Here is a 21133-nt window from a genome sequence, read left to right on the forward strand (position 1 = left end):
CTGATACAAGCCAGGATGCCATTGGCCTTCTTGGCCACCTGGGCACACTGCTGGCTCATGCTCAGCCGAGCATCAACCAATACCCCCAGGTCCGTTTCCTCTACAGTCTTCCAGCCACTCTGCCCCAAGCCTGTAGCGTTGCCTGGGGTTGTTGCGGCCAAAGTCCAGGTCCTGGCACTTGGTCTTGTTGAACCTCATCCCACTGGCTTCAGCCCAGCGATCCAGCCTGTCCAGATCTCTCTGTAGGGCCTTCCTATGCCCAGGCAGATTGATACTTCCTGCCAACTTGGTGTCATCTGCCCTCACCCAGGTCATCAATAAAGATATTGAAGAGGGCAGGCCCCAGCACTGACCCCTGGGGAACACCATTCGTGACCAGTCGCCAGCTGGATTTAACTCCATTCACCACCACTCTCTGGCCTCCAGCCAGTTCTTCACCCAGCAAAGAATGTACCTGTCCAAGCCATGGGCTGCCAGTTTCTCCAGGAGAATACTGTGGCAGACATGAATGAGAATGGGAGAGGTTCCTGAAGACTGGAGGATAGCCAGCATCACACCAGTCTTCAAAAAGGGCAAGAAGGAGGATCTGGGCAACTAAAAGCCAGTCAGCCTCACCTCCGTCCCTGTTGTTCCAGATGCCATCTACAAGCAATTGGAAGAGAAGAAGGATATCAGGAGTAGTCAGCATGGATTCAGCAAGGGGAAATCATGCTTGAATAACCTGGTAGCCTTCTATGATGTCATTGCTGGTTGAGTAGATGAGGGGAGAGTAGTGGATGTTGTGTACTTTGACTTCTGCAAGGCATTTGACATTGTCTCCCACAAGTTTCTTGTAATAAAGCTTAGAAAATGTACGATAGGTGAGTGGACAGTGAGGTGGATTGAGAACAGGCAGACTGGCGGAGCTAAGAAGGCTGTGATTAGTGGCACAGAGTATAGCTGGAGGCCTGTAGCTAACAGTGTTCCCAGGGGTATGCTATCAAATATTAACTATCTGCATTAATCAGGGCTTGGGAACATTTTCAATGTTAAGGAAACGAAAGTAGATTAAATAAGGAATCACAGAGACCTGCATAGATGGAAGTGCAATTGGATAAAGCTATTATGTTATACAGTCTAGCATCTGACTTAGTACTGCATTATACTCAAACTATGGAGTTTTAATGTAAAATACTGTAGTTCTTTCTCAGATAGAGCTTAAAACGAACTTCAATAGTGAGATTAACCTGACAATACTGTTTGATTGATTTATAAGGATATGCTCCTTATAGAAGCTCTGTGGACTAGGAAGTTGCATTCAGTAAAATTGTGTTTTTATACTGCAAAGACATAAATGCAAAACGTTATGATCTGGATTCATTGTGCTTAGAGAACATATTAACTCCTCAGGAGAGCAACCTGTACCTGAAGATATTCATTAAAAAAAAGACTAAACAAAGAGACTAAGTATACCTGCACTACAGCCAACAAGATTTTGAAGAAAAGATACAGGAGAAAAATAGTAAAACTTTCAAATATGTCTATTTCCTAATAAATATTACATTACTTACATTTCCTCTGCTGAAATTTCTTGCTGTCTTTGCAAACATTTTCAACAATTGATGGAAGTAAAGACACAACATGAAATACAACAAATAGCAGAATCTTGAGGATTTCATGCATAAAAAATCCATCCCAAGGAGCAGCAGTAATCATTATTTTAGTCCCTTATTTACAGTTTCCTTACTCAAAAAATACCATGTTGCTGTCTGACACCTCTGAACTCCGTGTTACCATTTCCATTCTTGTTAAATATGCAACTAGGAAGTAATCTGCTTAGCAACAGGCACAAACATATTGCACACGGAGAGAAGAAAGGTTACTTGACAAGCAAACTTGGATAGAAGCCAGCTAAGAGACCCAAAGGCACCTCAGCAAAAGGCCTGCACTTTTTGAATAAACTATAAGAGGAACAGTGGGGAGAGTCTAAGTCAATAGAGACTTCCAAGCACACCCTTGCTGGTGAACCCTTGTCTGTGGATGTTGCCATTCTGTAAATTGACAGAATAAACTAGAAATAGTTGATTCCTCATGCAAATTTTCCATCTTGCAGCTTGTGCATGGGGAGAATTCTGTGAGATAAACAAAACAACTCCACAGCAAGCAGCTGCCTAGAGCCAAGCATGCCCTTTAGCCCAGCTGAGCATGTTGAGCTCAGCAAGGAACTGTGGTTCTGTGTAGGTTTTCCCACTAGATCCATGCCCAAGACCTGTGAGGATTTGGCCATTTTCTGCTGCCCACCTTCCAGGGAAGGAGGAAGGAGGCAGCAGAAGAAAACCCATAGAAACTTTCACTGCAGTAGGATGGGCTGAGAGAACCTCTTCTAACCACTCCTCAGAACAGTTCCTGACAACATTGTCTCAGGATTTTATTTGCACCATGTCTGGAGACACAAGAGCCTGTATGGCACCACTTTGGGACATAAATACATGAAAAATTTCCAGAGAATGGGCAAAATACACACTCATTCTGCAAAACAGGGATAGAAACTTAAACAGGTTGGAATACGTCATGTTCAAAAATCACTGGTAATGACACAGCATACTTGGAATGGAAAATATCTTGGGTTCTGTTCTGTCAAAAGATCAAGACCGTAATGACCCTAACAAGGGAGAAACATCTAGAAAATCACTGAGATAGGCTCCAAGTGGATCAATGGCATGTGAGGCAGACCATATGCCCTGCTAGAATAAAAGCATACATTGTAAAGTACAAATGACTCATGAAGAATTGGTTAAGTGGGATAGACTGGGTGCAGAAGTTCAGGATGCTGCTACTACAAGCATCCCCTCTGGGGAGAGACTGCAGCCCAGTATCATCATCTGTACATGGAAAAAGAAGAGGGCAAAAAATAACAGATGGCAGAATTGTGATCCAGCTCTGAATACTGCAAAACAGAAAATGCTGTATTCCAGGAACATTTCGTATTCACAGAAATAATTTTTCCATCAATCTGCACTTGATTACAGTGACTGATTTCACAATAAGAATAGCGAATTTGGAAGAGTACACACATCATCCATGACGACAAACAAAGTTACCATTTCCAGACAGTGACAGAATGCAAAGCATCCAGATCTAAAGCAATCAATGACCATAGCTCATCTCATAACTCAAGATAAGAGATGGCTTCAGAACAGAGACCACTACCAGGAAATCAAGGTTTTCACACATTAACACTAGGAAACAGACACACAGGTTATTTTGCAGGCAATTCCTTTTTCACATGATTCTCTCCAAAATGTCACAATCACCAGTTACCAACGGTAAAATCAACCTGTAGTATCAGAGAGCAGGACTCAGAAACAGGGCAGATTCATGTGGCTCCCATGGATCTGGTGTGCATGAACTCACAGTGGATCCACAAGACCCTGACACAGAGTCAGTGTGCTGGGAGGTAAGATCTAAAACTCATCTTCTTCCTTGTGCTTCACCCAAGCACTCTAGTTCACTATGTGTTCAATACAGCACATTTCAGCTGTGATAGGAATCTTTCTTTTGACAGAAAACCTACAACCCTGCAAAATCTCAAGTGCAATAATGACAAGGTACGTTTATCTCCAGATGGAAAAGGGAATTATTGTTATCATAACTAAACTATCCCACAGCAAAGTCCATCCTGTTCAAACGAGTTTCTTCCCAACCAGGCATTTTCAGAAAATATTTAGATAGCCCTGGGCAGGTGGCTGAGTGTCCTGTAATTTCTAACTTCGTGTTATTGGTGAAACATGTTGTTTTAATGCCTCTGACAAGGTGATGCCTCATTGAGTGCATGAGCAGCACCCTGTCCCTGGCACTTATGGGCAGCGCTCCAAGGCACTGTAGGTTCACGGCCCTGATTTTTGTTTATGGTACTTTTAAGGACACGGCTTGGTGCTACAGATGTGCTGTATATATTTCTGTTTGTTTGGAGGACAAGATGCCACATGGAGTTTTCAGTGCTCCTTGTGCTGGCACAAGCTGCCCAAAACTCAGGGTCTATACTAGCTCTTGTTCTGACCACATTATGATTGACTTCAGAGGTATATGGAGAAGAGACCTGTCTCTCCTCCATAATTAATTGGACCTGAGCTGGCCCAGTTAACCATGAGTGCCCTGCTCTAACTGTGGTTTCAGAGTCAGACCTCGTAAAAAGCTGTAGACTATCTGTATGTGTATATTCTCACTGATCCATTCAATTTTTTCTCCATAAGCCACAGTTCTCCTTCTTATAGTGCAGATTATTTGCAAACTAGATTAAAGGGATTGTTCGCTGCCAAAGCCTACTTATATGTGAAGAAAGAGGTGTGCTTGCCCTTGACAAAAGAAATACACTTAATATTCGATCATGGGGCATGAATTTTTACCTGCAGTGATATGGGAAGAGGATGATGGCATGTGTCTTCAGAGGAGGAGGTATGTGAGGGCAATATCTGGGGCTCGTGGACTTTTCTATACAGCTGCACCCTATATCAGCTGTCAATAGGCAAACATAGGTCATGCAGGCTTTCCAAGGTCTACCTGCAGTGCCAAGAACCTGTACTTGTTTGGTATGGCCACCAGCAGTGGATGCCTGGAAAAGAGCATGTGTTTTTTTGCATTCTTTAACTGTCAGAGGTCCCATTTGGTATACAGAGAATGAATGCTTAATGTGACAGTCTTTCCTTAAAGACAACCACTTTAGAGGGAGTACATTAAAATATTGACAGTTGTTGATAAATATGTACATACTTTTGCCAGTAACATAATTTTTAAAACAGCTTAATATGATGGTTTCTATGATGACCAAGATCGGCGCATTTATCCCAGTAAATACATCTCTATTGCTTTAGGAAAGATAATTGCTAAGCATTATATCATTTTGTATACAGTCATCTCTTCCTCCCTCTCTAGAACAGAATGAATTCATAGGTAAGAGTTATACAACTGGGTTATACAAGGGTGTCCCAGCTAGTGTTACATGATAAAGCATTAAGAGACTGTAACAACTCTGAAATGTAGTTTAAATCATGTTAAAACCATCACTGTATCTCAAAGGAAGGAAAAATATTTGCTTTGTTCATAACTATTGAGAAGATTTACATTTGAATAAACAATTGTTTGAGTTCAAAAACCTCCAGGCTGTTCTTTGCCACAGCATCTATTACCCATCTATTACCACTGAAACTTTCAGTCACTCTGACACATTTCAAAGACCCTTTGATGGCTGAGCCGACATTCCAGTTCAGCAGTCTGCAAGGTTGGGCCATGCCTCTGCAAAGTGAACGCCATGTGCAATATGGGGCCATGATCCCACTATGGAGAACACCCCTTCGTTGTGTCACAGGCAATGCTCCAATGTCTTGAGTGTGTTTACAGGGCTCAAAAACTGTTTGGATGAATAAAATCCAAACTAATGCAGCAGTGCAGAGCACAACTGGGTCACTATATCTCCAGTGTCTGGAGCCTTAAATCACAGTAAATGCATGTTTAAGAGATTCAGTAGCACTCTGTGAGGATCTGGAAGGATTTCAAATGCTGAAATATTTGTCAGGTCAAATATATATATCGATTGTTTTCAGTTATAGATTAACCACATGTAAAATCTTTCCCTTGTGTAGCTTCAACTAGAGGCAAAAATGAGGGAGTCTAACAAATGTATTTAGGACAATAGAAAAAAATCCCTTTTCCCCATATGGAAATGGAACCAAAGGCTTTATTCAGGATCCTTTGAAGAAATGCCTCCTGTGTTTTTTAATCAGCAGTGCGCTGGTACGAGTGCTGCATGTTCATAAAGCTGGATCAGTACACCCTTCCTTGCAGTGGGGTCCCTCAGGCATTGGATAGGTTAAGCAATTGCTGGTATTAAATTAGCACACTGATTTCCACTAGTAAGAAAATTCCTGGGTTTTAAATTATAGATAAACTATTCCAACAGAGCTGAGGAGAAAACAAATAAATGAACTCCAGGAAAAAAAAAAAGAAGGTAAATATGTCCAAGCAATTGCAATATGATATATAGATCAGCTGAACAATTATTATATTTTTAAATCATATAGATAAGTCTGTGCTTACTCAGTGTAGCTGAGCTGAGCTGTTTCAGTACAGACCATAAAACTAAGAAAAAGGCCAAACATTTTAATGCACCCACTATTGCAGAACAATTAAGGAGAAAAATAATTGCTGCAATTGCAGTTCACGCTGGGCAACTTCTCCGACAACTTCATTTTAGAGCTATTTGTATTTTCACTTGATCGGGCTGTTAAAGAGAGCTTGGTTGGAACACACAGATTATGCCAGCTTTTTTTTTTTTTTTTTTTTAATGCTCTGGTTTTCTTCACTAATCCATCTATAAAAGACACAAACAAATTTACTCTGAACACAGCTTAAAGAGATCTTGGATGCTCACCTCCATCTATGGAAACTTTTGAAGGTAATAGAGGAGAGGATAAAACACACTGAGCAGTGTCATGTCCTCAGTCTGCAAGAGAGCAGAGCCTGTGGAGTTCAGATGGGTTAAAACTATTCCAAGAACAGCCCGTACATAAATACAGGAGGCAGTGCTACATCTCAGCCGTGGTAAGAAGAAGGAACACTTCCTGGGGGCAGCCCAGATTTTTTAGTGATGATAGGTGGTGCATTTCATTAGTAAAATATATATAACTAGCTCATTTTGGGGAAAAAGCACTCAGACACAGCAGAAACAGTCCAAAGATGAGAACAGGAAATCATCGGAGGTCTCTGAAAGTATGGTCTAGGGTAAAAAGCTGAAGCACTCGGACTGATTCATTTCTACAGAAGGGAACTGAGATGAGACATGACAACAGTCTTCAAATATGCATTAGGCAGATAGAGACAATACTCAGCATCGTTTGTACACAGTACCAGAGAAACTGCTCTGAACTCCTGTTAGAGGAACATAGACTAGACATCATCAATGATTTTCAAAAAATGAGAAGAACAATAGGTTTTACAAGCGAGGTTGGGACCCTCCATCATTTAAACACGTTACAAACAAGAAAAAATCTGCACCAAATCACTTAAGCATAGCTGCTCATACTTTGTGACAAGGGCATCTCACAGCACTGCCCTATTTTTAAAGACCTTACATCTCTGATCTCCCTAAAAAAGCTTTGTGAAATGTTTTACATATTCATTATAATTTCCTAATTGAAAAAGGTAACTGTTATCCAATACGGTCCCTTCTGCATATACTCTGACTGTACAGACTTACATTTGTGCACCAGTATTTCGTACACACTGAGTCTACATTTCTAGTTCTGTTTCGTGGTCCACAAGAAAGAGCCTTTAATGTCTGACTTCTCTCCTCACTGTTCTTTGATTGGCTTGCTCTAATTGCAGTTCACATGACACACTTCTCTCTTTTCTCTATGCAGTGTTAACAGAGAGGCAGCTCAGCTGCCAGTCTTTATAACAGTCTCCCATAGGATTCACTGAACTCCAAGAAACTGCCTAATAAATTTGAATACTTTTATACGGTAAATGCCAAAGCCAACTTTACAGCGATGGACTATACACATTTTACTGCTGAGATGCTTCCATGCAAGTTCTCCTCAGCTCAGGAAGCCTGGAGGGGACAAGGTTGCATCACACAGAGGCACAAGTGTTCCTAAAACTTTCCCCAAGGATACAGAACTTTGTTCCACTGAAGATGACAGGAAATGGATAAACAGGACGCTTGTGTTGAAACACTTCAAACATGGTTCTGCAGTGTTATCATGCTTCCCCCAATATGGTTTAGGGAAACCACCTTTTCTAGAGGAGCACTCCCACAGCTGATGGATGGTTTCCCAGTTGTGCCTCCAGGAAACCCAGCTGCCAGTCTCTGGGACCAACCACACTGGGACAAAGGGCTAGAGGCATGAGGACTCCCAATGTCCCATGTAAATCTTCTTCCACTGTGCTCCAAGATGGCTTGCATGAGAAACATGGCACATTCGCACGTTGCTCACTTTTCCTTTCCACAAAGCAGTGTGATAATAAAAATTGCCTGCCACCCAGCAGTTTTCTGAAAGGAAACCAGCAGATGTATACAATATTCACCAATAGCTTTCAACAGGAACTGCTTTTTAAGTCTCAACATGTTAATCTGCACATACTGCCAATAAACTATGTTCAGTTTGCCCACTGAACATAAAGGTTTCTGTGTCTAGCCATGTTATATGGCAGCAAAGATGAAATCTGTCACCATACTTCATCACTCCAACTAACAACATAGTGCAAGGCAATTTCCACACAATCAATGGTGCTGGCACTAAGAACGCTGTGGGGAGACACTCTCCAAATTCCAGATAATTAGAGTTCTATATGTATCTGTAACAAAAATTACACTTCAAGTAGCTAGTAATCTTTTGTGTAATGTTTTCATATAACTGTAGAATAATCCTGAGTTGGAAGTGATCCACAAAGACCCCTGGAGTGGAATGGGTGCTGGGACCACTCCAGCTGAGCTGTCCCTTCCCATTTCTCAGCACCCTCACATAGCTATTAAGTTTTTTATACTCTTTTAGCCACTTCTTTGAATCACTGTATGAAAAACCAGTTAAACTCCAAAACAACACTGCGAAGATAGAAGGGGAGCATAAAACCGAAACCCACCAGCCCTCAACACAGGAACTACAAGTTCTGTAAGATGACTCGCTACTGTATCTTTGCTAAAACATTGCCATCCTTGAATAGTTTAAAATATAATAAGCCGTATTTAGACTGCTGATAAACAGAAGTCCAATGTCAATTGTGGACATTTCTCTCTCCTCGCCCCAAGTCTGCAAGCTAAGGTTAAAGAAAAGTTGAATTTAAATAAGTTTATTCTAAGCATAACCAAAGTGCTGCAAATAAAATATCACTCAATATTCAGGAATACGCACTACATAATGCAAGACATAAAATACACTAAGTGCTGTACCATCCTAGCTGTCAGGGCTTTATTTGACTCTGCTGTACTTCTGTATCTTAATACTTACTCTCAAGGCACATTTGTATTAGTATTATCAGGTCTAACACCAAGCCAAGGGCGCAGACTGAGAAAGAGGAGACCATTTGGTCACCGCCTCATGCTGCTCACACCTCCGAGCACCGCAGCTGCACAAGATGAGATATCAGCAGATAGCAGCACCATGTGGGCTCCTCACTCCACATCAGGCAGAGGAAGCACGTCTGTGACACCAGCAGCTTGTTAGCCACAGGCAACGTTTATGCACACTCAATCTGTGGGGCTAATTTAATCAAGCACATTATCTGCTGCAATCAGTTTGCTCAGCCCCAGCTGCCAACACGAGACAGCAGCACATCCAGCCTTGCTCCAAGGTAAGTCAGGATGTGGCTGCGAGCAATAGGAGGACTTCGCCATGGAGGCAGAAGCTGCAAAAGGCTCAGAAGGCCACATCTGGAGATAGCCTTGATGTCTTTACAATTCATCTGGGGAAAAATGCTTCTAAATCCAGTAGAGCTCCCTTCCCCCAGAAACATCCCTCCAAAACACCTTTACAATGTGGTAAACATTCAAGCAAGCAGGCAGTAGTTTTCAGGCAGCGTCATCAGAGTTAATCACATACACATTTCATTTGTTAATTACAAACTGCAGATGAGCAGGGTGAAGCTTTGCTTCTGCTGCAGTGAAGACAAATGTTGTCACAGTTCCTACTTTAGCTCCAGTCTTCCAAACCAGATGCATCACCAGGAGTGTGCACAGCAGTTGATAAGCAGCACCAGCAGGACGGTCCCTTGTCTAATGCCATGAGGCAAAGCAGCAGAACAGAGACAGCATGTGGGAATTGTGAAATGAAACAGTAACCAAGATGCTACAAGAGGGAACATGGTGTATTTTAGGAGATCATTTAATCCAAATATACAACTACAGAGGAGGATGAGATATCATTAATAGATGACTGCAGAGATCCTAGGATCACTGCTGATAACAGAGAGGAAAAGAGGATGAAGGAGAGGCTCTGTGTAGACGTGCATCAGAACAAGTGAAACCAATGCCTAATCAATCTTCTGATAAAGAAATACTTTTCATTTGCAAATAACAATAGTTGTTAGGAAACCATCACTTCCATCCATAGTGTTTAAATCTCTATTGCCCAAATTAGAAGTGTATAAACACAAACAAGAGGCATTTACACACTTACTGCATGGCTCCTGCACCATAAAGCTGTCAGAGGAAGTTCTGCCCTCCCCCAGGCCAAGAACCTGTGACATTCTGCCCTCAACCCCGCCAGGGCTGGGCATGAGCATGCACTTTGCTTTGGCTTGGCCACACAGAGCCCACAGCTCAGGGCAGGAGCCAGCTGGTGACAGCTGGCAGGACACCAGTTAGGAAAGGTTTCCCAGCTATCTTAACCAATCTAAAAGAAAATAAAAATGACATGATTACAAATCTGGGAACACTCTGACTGTAGGCCTCATGAAGAAGCGTGTCTGTTTTAAGACATATCAATCTTTGATGTTTTAGATGAGGTTTAATGTTTTTTTTGTTTGTTTGTTTGTTTGTTTGTTTGTTTGTTTTTAACATGATAGCTGGCATGCCCTGAAGTGGGGAATAGCAAATTAATCCCAGCTGCAAATTGTTCAGCCTGGCAGTCAATAGTTTGATCTTCCAGCTGTGACTGACAGCAAGCTTATATGACTTAGCGAGCTGCTTTGGGACTTTGCTCAATTAATCTGATATTTTTTATCTGCATCTGTTTTTAATTCACACAACATGCACAGCACAGTTCAGGAGCACAGACCTTCCCCAAAGCTTCCCACCACCACTGCTGGGCTCCAGCATCTCTCCTCCACAGGGTCACTGGTAAACCATAGAACTCAGCATGTTTCTTAGAGCAGGTATCTTTAACAAAGGAGTGGGACTGGGCTGTGCACCTAAGAGAGAGTTTCTTAGCGTCAGCTATCCTTTATTTTATTTTTTTACATTTTCTCATGCATCTTACTTTCAAGTTTAAGCTTTTTCAAACTATATATTATACACTTTCAGAACTTACCAGCTCTTGCTGCCTTTGGATGGCATACAGAGACTATGATGCTACTTCTTATTCTTCCTACTTTCCCACACAACTTGACAGTGTACAGGCCTGTTCTGTATCTAAAATTACGAGCTGTGACAAGTGATAAATGCCCTAATTCTAAAAAGCTATTGTGTACCTCTGAGACAATTAAAATTCCTTAGATACCTAGCTGCAGTACATAATACGTTTAGTCAACATTAGCACATGTCAGAGAAGGAACGTTTTATCCCAGCACTGACCTAAAAATAGGCCTTCAGTTTAAATAAATGATTGCAATAATGTTCACTGGGAAATCCCCTTTCCTCACGTTACAAAAGTAATATTAGTTCACTAGATCACCTCATGTTTTGCAGTAAGAACTGAGCTGAAGCTTACAAAAAGTGCCAAATAAATTACATACTCTTTTTAAGAAGAAAAATACTGGTTACAAGCCACCCATTCCTTGGCTTACTGTATTGCTTCTCTTTTTTTTTCAAAGAGGTGACTATCAATTCTTCTTTGTCGATTAGAAACTATTTATTTTCGTTCTTTGTTGCTAGTTTAATTACAGAGTATCACAGAGTTTGTCTTCTTTGAGAAGCCTGCTATAAAAAAGAAAACAAAAAGAGAAGACCAACACCACGTTCAGCTGGAGAAAGCATGCAAGAACTGTTTGACCTGGGCTCATTTTGTGTTGCACAGAGATGCTGTGGATGCCCCATCCCTGGTGGTGTTTTAAAGCTAGGCTGGATGGGGCTGTGGGAGGCATGCTGCCCCTTGTCAGTCTCATGTCCAAGGGACTGAGGGTTTGCTAGCCACTGATGGCAACATTTTGTAATAACTGCCACCCAGAAGGAAAACACCGTGCAATCGTTTCCATTTTATCCAGCCAGTTCTTCCTTGGCAAGTCAGTTTCATGTCTTTTTTTTTTTTTTTTTTCTGCCAGTGCTGCTTTTACTTAAGTCAGACCTCAGCCAACTTTCTCCTAGCATTTAAATTAACTCAGGAAATCCCAAACGGAAAGCCTGTGGTCTTGCACCTGTCGCAAGACAGAGAACCACAATGTTCGTAGCTGTTTCCAGCCTCACGTAATCTTACACAGGCCTCCAGGGATTGCCACAAAGCAAGCCAGAAGGGAAGGCTATTTACGCTGTAATTTTTACGTTCTTGGATCATAACTTAACAGACTTGTGGCAACAGTGAAAGCTGCAAAAGATGCTACTTCTTCTTATTGCAAGTATTCTCGAGAGCACCTGTAAGACTTACATAAATGACCTCAATTTTAACCTGTTTGGACTAAATTAGTGCAATGGAAAAAATGACATGAGTGAGAATCCAGCCCAACATCTGCATGGGAAAAGGTCTTGGTCTATAAATAGCACTGCACTCTTCTAGCTGTAACACTTCTCTCGCTACCAAATTAGAATTCACAAGTATTCTGCAGGACTCAAAAGGGGATCAAAGATTAGAAACTTCTTTGAAGTTTGTCTTCCTTTGCTCTGCTATTAATACATACCTGCACTAATCCACCATGGTTCTCCTAAGATAATCAGTTACTCCCGATCCCCAAATGGGACAAGTGTACACACCTTTTTTTCACATCCTTATTTATTTGTGTTCATTACCCACACTTCATTTTGCAAGGGCATAACATTATGTTAATTGAATTTTCATACACTGTGAAGAGGCCAGCTCTGTCTTCTGAAACCATGTGGGCTAAATGTGATTAGCTGGTCATATTTGCAGTACTTTTCACTTTGGTCCTGTTTACTGAAAGTCAGGCACACTGTGGATTGAACTGTGTGCATGACAATTTCATAATATTTCACCTAGGACAACAGCTATTCATAATATGATTGCAATGAGACCACCTCAGCCTCACTTGTTTAATTTGGCTCTTCCTGAAAGAGACCAAAAACTCACTGAACCTCAAGGTTGTTAGCCCCTTTTTTATGGAAATAAAGATGGGTGATGGAACAGCCTCACTGATGCTAAGGAAAAATTATACATGGGGAAATGCTATTTCAAAAATCATTTTTAAAAAGTCCATAATTCCAAACTGCAATATACGTATTTCTTTGTCTCACCGTGACTCGAAATTGGCTCATAATTACCACATCAAACTTCTTGCATCTCTAAATCAATGCTTATTTCCTAACTCTCTTTGAAAAAAAAAAAAGTGTACCATTAAGAAGTTTGTAATGATTTTTGTCACTGACAGTAATTCGTTTAATTGGGCACCTGTCTGACTTGTGAATTCTAAAGCCAGAGTCTCCCACTGTTCTCAGTGCCTCTGATCTCATGGACAACACAAAATGCAGAACTCAACCAGATGCAGTATGCAGTGCTTTTTGGTGAAGCATCTTTTCAGATTTGAAGGTATCTTGATTTCCACAATCTTGAATTTCAAAGAGCACAAAAACTGAAGATGAAGTCTATGAAATACGTGGGTGAGAGCTGTCTCCAGGAACAAGCCCCAGTAGTTAGATAACCCGAATTAACCCTACCTAAGTATGGATTTATGCAGTGTAATGATAATACGTGAGAGAGGCAGGCTGAAAATGAATGCTTCTCAAAAGTCCTGGCAAAGAACTACTTCATTAGTAGGAGACTGAAGATTTTTAACTGTGATTCCATTAGAAAGAAGATGAGCGTAGAAGGAAAAAAAATAGGTTAAAGAAGTTGAAGAGCTCCCACTTCTTCAAAACTATATTTCTTCATTTTTCTTAGAGCTAAGATAGGAGATTAATCCATTCCAGTAAATGTCCACAAGGTCCACTTCTAAAAGACCATTTGCCCCTCCCCCCCCCCCCCCCCCCATCAGATAGAATAAGAAGATTAGAATATGGAAAGGAGATGATTAATAGAGAGTTTTCTGGTCTTCAGAGGCGCTTTAATTTGGATGTGACAGATATATTCCAGCTGCTGCCTTTGTATTTTCAAAAGGTCATTTTCAGTGCTTCTGCAGCAAGTGCTGTCATCTCCCAGCAGGACGTGTGCTGTGCCTGTCCCTGCTGCAGGCCCTGAGCTTCTCCCCGTATATAAAAGTGGTGCTCCATTGGCAGCTCCCTCTTCACACTGGCCGCAGAGGGTAGTAGCCTCCTGTCCCCCCCCCAGCATCACTCTCACAGAGGGCACTGCCTTCTGGCTCTCTGAATATCAGATGTTTTAGAAAATTGGATTTGGATACTGAAAAATAGTTATTTTAGAAGTGACACTAATTTCTTTGTATCTCTCTAATAACTGAATGAAGGCCATTATATTGCAATAAGAAAAGCAGTGAGGATTTCCTACTCACCAAGGCAGCACAAGAACAATCACAGGACAAATATCAGATAAAGAAAGGGCTGATAAACAGTACAGGAGTACCTAAACAAGCTGTCCCTGCATTCAAGAGATTGACCAACAAACCAAGCTCAACAAACCTTTGGGATCCCTTCCAACTCAGGATATTCTATGATTCTAAGCTGCCAGCAATCCCCACAGAGTCAAATGAAGGAGGCGGTTTGGGTGCCTGTGACAGAAATAACCTAACCGCGAGGTGATGCACTTCCCTCTCCAGGGAAACTGGTGCCTGGCAGCCTGGGTGCAGTACCTTGAACTGCTTTTTGCCCTCTGGAGCTTAAGCGCTAAGAGCCAGAGTAACTAAATTAGGTGCTTGTAATCAGTCAAATAATCCTGCGTGGAAGTGGGCCAGGAAAGAAGATTTGTCACTGCCCTCTTCCTTGTCACTCCATTATCCAGTACCCGTGTAACCATTTGCAGCCTCCCACCCCATTTTACAGTTGGGAAAAGTGAGGCGGATCATTTAAGTCACTTTTAAAAAGCCAGCCAGAAAGAAGTGCCAAATACTGGAACTAGAACTGCCAAGTCTGAGCCAGGACAGTTTTAGCACACAAGCATCACAAGAAGGGCCTTCTTATTTTTAAAAATGCAGATTTCATATGGGATAATAAACATCATGATTAAGCGCTCTGCTGAGCTGGCAGTAGAGCTTGGCAAAACGTTTCAACTGTTTCTTGCTCATGAAAAAACAGACTTTGCAGAACTGAGTATCATGATTTTTGGGGGGACTGACAAATTTTTAAGCTCAGAAAAGGAAAATCTGCATTCTTGCCCCAAATGTTTCACATTGTTGTCTACATCTAAAAGTAGTTCTGCATTTTCAAGGGAGCCTGATCTTCCTGCCTCTACTGGTGCACTGTAGTGGTGCAGATGCCAGCCGTGTGGTACTGCTTCCCTCACTCTGAGTGCAGCAAAAAAAGCAACGGTGTAAACAGGAACAACATTACCTAAACAGTTTATCACACATAAAGTACTTTCAGAGTCACCGCTGAAATTAATGGACAATTTATACTTCATCACTGTCATTTACATCTCTGCAAACACAGAGAAACCACTGAGCCTACACTTCTGTTGAAGGCTTTTTTCACAGCTGTAACAACGAAAGTATGAAAAGTAAATGCTGGAACTCTGGAAGGCAGCTAAAATGTCTTTTCAGCTCTTTCCTGGCCGACATATTTCACTTTTCCAGATGCTTTGCTCACAAAGCTGAAAATTCCAATGCAAGACTGTTCTATTTTAGTTCTATTCAGAGTGTGGCAATGGTATAAATTGAGTCCTCCATAAAAATGTTAATATCAGAACAAGATTGGAAGGAAAAAAAATTGAATTTGCTATGAAGAAAAATGAACATAAAATCAGTTACAGAAATGTCACTGGAATGTGTTTTCATACAGGAAAATATTTGTTTTTGCTCACTTTGCTTTGGAGAAAAATTTGTACACCTGTCCACCACATCATCGTTATGACGCTTGTACTCTTTTGGAGGCAATTAGCCATCTATTCAAGAATTATGTGCTCACTTTAATTTCCTCATTTCTCCACCCACCTGAATGTGACATACTTTGACATCTTCTCTTATTAGAATGCAAACTCAGCATTTAGAAAGGCCAAACAATGGAAGTCCCAAAACCAGTCTGAAATCTGTTTGTTAAAGAATGGATTGTGGAAGTATACTCAAAACAGTTTCTTATTTCTACAATTTTAAACTGAAAAATAGCTGTCATGAGATACTAATTCTAATTTTCAAATATTCATCACCATTTTTCTGTACCATCTGAAAAGAAATTGCTTCAGCACTCAGAACAGTGGGAAGATATTGAGCGGCATTATGGCTTTTAGCCTAGCACTTTGCTAGAGAAAAAATGTCTCACAATACACTATTATTCTATTTTAAGAATCTTAAGCAACACGGTTTTCATTGCTTGAGTTGGAAGTTTATTTAACAGGCTAGTAGACCTTATGACTAAGAAGTATTTCCTGATATTATAGCTACGTCTTTCCATTTCCAAAACTCATAGCAGTTATCATACTTCAACACATTCTAAGTAATCCTTCTTTCATCCAGTGCTCCACAAATGAAACTGTTCCACGGTGCTCAATGAGGTGTTTCCCATGTGATGCCTGCAGCACTTAACAGTCTATTCTGCTGTACATAAAAGTAATTATGTGGGAGACCACTGATGAGTGGTATTCCCCAGGGGTCTGTATTGGCACCAGTATTATTTAACAGCTTCATCGGCGATATGGGCAGTGGGATTGAGAGCACCTGCAACAAGTTTGCAGGTGACACCAAGCTGAATGGTACAACTGACAAACTGGAAGGAAGGAACACGATCCAGAAGGATCTGGACAGGTGTGAGAGGTGGGCCTGTGTGAAACTCATGTAGTTCAACAAGGCCAAGGGCAAGGTGCTGCAGTTGCGTTGGGGCAATCCTAAGCACCAATAAGGGCTGAGTGAGTTGTGGATTGAGATCAGTCCTGCAGAGGTCTTGGAGGTATTGGGGGTATTGGAATAAAAACCGAAGGTGAGTTGGCAGTATGTGCCGGACACAGAAAGTCAACAGTCTCCTGGGCTGCATCAGAAGAGGGGTGGCCAGCAGGGCGAGGGAGAGAATTGTCCCCCTCTGTTCTGCACTTGTAAGGCTCCATCTGGAGTACTGTGTCCAGCCCGGGGCTCCCAGTACAAGAAAGATGCAGAGCTGCTGGAGCAGGTCCAGAGGAGGGCCATGAAGACACTCTGAGGGCTGGAGCACCTCTCCTGTGAAGACAAGGCAAGGGCGCTAGGCTTCATAGACTGGCTGCTCTGCGTGTGCAGCATGTAAGCACTTGAAAATGGATTTTAAATGGCCAAAATGGAGCAGTGACCCCGGATTGCAGGTCAGCTCCCTCACCCAGAAGCTGGTGGCAGACTGGACGGGCTGGGTGCCAGAGATATCCCTGCAGCCTACACTCCACAGCACAGGACTTCCTAGGAGCAAAGCCCATTACAGCAGATGGCATGGCCACTGAGGTCAGTGTGTTATCAGTTAACAGCAGCCCTGCTTATACCCATACCCCAGGGGCAAGAGTCCAAGAAAGAGCAGAAAGCAAGCAGGTAAGTGCTGTGCAGCGTGCCCTGTCCCTACCATGGGAAAAGAGCATGGTTCCGACACTGCAAATCCATTTAATTGAGTCAGTAAGAATGCAAGCCATTGCCAGGAAGAGTCAGCTGAAGAGCAAAGCACAGACTCTGCTGTATCTATCCTTTCTACTCTCAGAGGGGTCAGGGGAAAAGGAGAAATACAGTGAAGAACAAAGCTGCTGCACCACAGCACCATTAATAAACTTCCCCACAGCACAAATATTGCATCTCCTCACTCTAAACAAGCGTGGTTTTACTCTCTAGACGGCATTTCATCAGTATCAGTATGCCAAAATGAGATGTTGCTTGGGATTTCTGAAAAGAAATGTAACTGTCACGAGTTTGGGAAGAGCTAACACCACGAGACATCAGGCAGGGGAGAGAAAAGTAAGCACAGGATCACATTAGGACCTCTTCAAGAACCACCATTTCCCATAAAACACTCTGCCCCCAGAACAAACCTATGTTTTCCTCCCACCCAGCAAAAGCCATCTGCTTTTCAGAAACCTACAGTACATCGTGATTATTTTTATGGCATATATAAGACCTTGAGGTGAGCCCCTTCATTTTCGAGTGGCAGGCCCTCTATTTATAACATATGAAGGTCTGTAAGATATTTCCAATTATTTCTGTTTCACTGACACACAGAGATGCTGCTATAATAGGAAATTGTGTTATCACAGATCTTTGAAGATTTCTGAAGTCGGATCATTTTGCATTTTCTACCCTACTGAGCTAGGAAATTAACAGTAAAACTTTACCCTGACCTCTACTAAGCCTGATTTAGTCAAAGACATGATCTCAGGTAGTAACTACAGATTCAGCTGTTTATTTAATTGAAATGAAACCATTCTTCCAGCAGACAGAGAAGGGAAGAAATAATATGTTATGCCAGATTCCTGAGTCAATACTTCTCCCTACATTCATTCTTCAGCTCCTTTTTGAGTGTGCTGAAGTGCATGCTGATCTGTGTTAATAAGCTGCAGTAGAATGGAAGGCAATGATTGGGTGCTCCTTGAGTGCTGGGCACCTAATTTAACTCTTGCTGGCTCACAGACTCACAGACTGGAAAAAAGATGATACAGTTTCACACTGATAATTAATTCAGCAGTAAGGAAACAATATTTTTTTCTATCATATGTGAAAGAAAGCTGTCTGAACAGCAGTGAGTAATGGAAATTGTGTTGCCTTTAATACAAAGAAAATGGTTTGATGGATTCTTGTATAATGACTTACCCAATGCCAAACACTCTGAATACAGCATCCCCTTGAAAAAACTTTTTTCCCTCTCTTAGCCCCGACCAGGAGGAAGCACTATCCACTTAGAATTAAAGACAAAATTGTTATGAAATCTGCGTCAGGCAGCAGTGCATGTCACAGACCACATTAGAGAGATGATCCTCTGGAGGTGCCCACTCCCTTGCTCTCCCGTGGAGTGGAGAGAAATTGGACAACTGTTTAGATGAGCTACATGACTTGTGTGAAAAGCAGAAATGACAGGTCCAAGTTTTCATCAGGTGACAAGCTGAGCTTGTTTCTACATGAATTTGTACAAGCAGAGCTCTTCCTCTGGGTAATTTTCGTATCTGTCTAGAAATGTTATTGCACAAGTTGGTCAAAAAATCGTAATTTTAATGATGAAGATGGTTATCATCCTCAGCTAAGTGGACTGGAATAAAACGTATGCATCAAATACTTCCACATCCTTTTCAGATTCAGATTTTAAGGGTTTAGTATGTGAAAACAATACAAAAATGCACCAGAATATACAAATGAAATCAACTTCTTATAAGATGAATGAAGAGTCAAATGTAGCTTTCTAGGTCTCAGATGACTGGTGCTTCTTTCACAGTTTTTGAATTGAAATCAGTTGGCTCCGATTCCACAGATGAGAGCATTTTCCTTTCACAAAATTCTCAAATGTATGAACCTGTATACATCAACTGCATTCAAGGATAGTGTTATGACCACATGTAGTATTTTTTTCAGATTCACACCAGAAATTGGTAGACAAGAACATTTATTCCAGAGATGTTGCTCAGATCTATCAGAAATTAGGTAATTATATCCTCAGCAATGTCTTGATGTAATCAAAGGCATACATTGTACCACTAGCTAAAAAAGAAATGCTTTCCAAAGACCTAAATGTAGGGTGAAAATGCAAAGCAGAAGAGATTGACTACTCTCAAAGTAAAGCTCATCAGGAAATAAATTGAAATGAGCAATTGGTCCAACAGTAAAACAAGGATATAAGTGTATGTTTGGGAGCATTGAAAATGTCAGAGCTCCCTGGACGCATAAGTCTTCTACAATTCAATGATCCCATATGAAAGAGAAAAGAGAAAATCCTTAGGGTGTTCAACCGTTCTCATTTTGCTTATTGTCATTCATTTCAAATGAATACAAACATGGAAAGATTTGAAAGATTTTGGAGCCTGCGGCATCTTGTCTCCTGTGGCACTTTACGTCACCTACTCCCCTGTCTGCACTCCTCCCAGGCTCATAACACTTGCTTTGATATTGACACAGTTCAGGCTCAATCTGGTCTTCAAAGACAAAAAAGGGGCATGAAAATCCCTCAGTCTCCCTTTCTGCTGCAGGCCCAAGGCACACAAACATTTCCCAAGGACTGCACACTCTGGCTGGCATTACTTTCTACTTAAGAAAATTAATGGTTGTTACAGAAAATAGGATTTGAAAAGACATTTCAGCCATAGGATCTTTCCAAGTCTGGAGATGAGACAATAGCCACGATAACACTGCTGATCCCATTTTACACCTCCGGTGTTATATCATCAATTTTGTAAATCAAGTTTATTACTCTGCATGTTAAGGGCCAGAAAGAAGTGGATGAGGACAACTGTTGTTCATTTTAGATGCTCCGTATTCAAAACTGTTCTTCACGGCTGCAATGCACTTACCAAACACAGTTTGCTGTGATTATTTACTTGCTTTAGCTTGTACGAAAGGATATTTCACATTAAAAAAAAAAAATAGAAATATGCTTCAGGCTCACCCTGCTTTAAGCAGTTTTCTCTGCTACAGGGAAACCAACTCCTACGTTAATGTACATCCAGCAACTATTCATCTATTACTAATATTTTTTAAAATTACACTGGGAAATCAAGATACCAAACCCACAACTGGGTGGCACAGAAAAGATTAGTGAGTACTGCAGAGATTAAATCAGCCCCTGTATGCAAACTCCAGACTGGACAATCCTTTTTATACGCCCCAAAAAGAAAGCCCCTTTTTGGACTTACGGTTGGCTGTCCTGCTTTGATCGCTCTGAGCGCTGTCGTTTGACTGGTTGCTGGAGACAGAGGACACGCTTGAGCTTCTCACAAAACCAAATGCTGCCAGCTTGGCTGCTGGCAACCGCGAGTAACCTGGAGGGCGAAGTCCGGATGGACACGGCTTGGGGAGATTTGACTTTGCAGCATTTGGACACGGGACTTTCTTAAGATCAACTGAAAGAAGGAGAAAGAAAGAATTTGTAACAGACAAGCTCATCTGGGACATACTAAATATTGCCAAATAAAACTTGGTAGAAAGACTGAATAGAAGTTTTAAGGGCTGCTCAAAAACTGCAGTGGTGTCTTACTCTCTGCTCCACTAAAAAGTAACTCTCTGAAACAATTAAAAGCTGCAATAATTTTTAAAA

The 21133-nt window shown here is 41.5% G+C and overlaps 1 protein-coding gene and 2 long non-coding RNA genes across 3 annotated transcripts in view; all 3 read right to left on the reverse strand.

Moving 5' to 3' along the window:
• The window catches only part of LOC110388851, a 48112-nt gene extending 46431 nt beyond the window's left edge, over positions 1 to 1681 (reverse strand). The window contains exon 1 of the long non-coding RNA XR_002433008.1: positions 1551 to 1681. This is a non-coding gene — a long non-coding RNA (uncharacterized LOC110388851). The remainder of the gene's footprint in view (positions 1 to 1550) is intronic.
• MTUS2 (microtubule associated scaffold protein 2) overlaps positions 1 to 21133 on the reverse strand; it is a gene marked incomplete in the record, with an annotated part of 285788 nt that overhangs the window by 137442 nt on the left and 127213 nt on the right. Inside the window, 1 exon segment of the mRNA XM_021378537.1 lies at positions 20733 to 20939. Coding sequence (XP_021234212.1) covers positions 20733 to 20939 — 207 coding nt within the window.
• On the reverse strand, positions 5396 to 9236 carry LOC110388855. Its single transcript, XR_002433011.1, has 2 exons — positions 8982 to 9236; positions 5396 to 8026 (listed from the first exon to the last, which is right to left on the reverse strand). It is a non-coding gene; the product is annotated as an uncharacterized LOC110388855 (long non-coding RNA).

This window comes from Numida meleagris, chromosome 1 (genome assembly GCF_002078875.1).
Source record: "Numida meleagris isolate 19003 breed g44 Domestic line chromosome 1, NumMel1.0, whole genome shotgun sequence".
In the NCBI taxonomy this organism is placed as follows: domain Eukaryota; kingdom Metazoa; phylum Chordata; class Aves; order Galliformes; family Numididae; genus Numida; species Numida meleagris.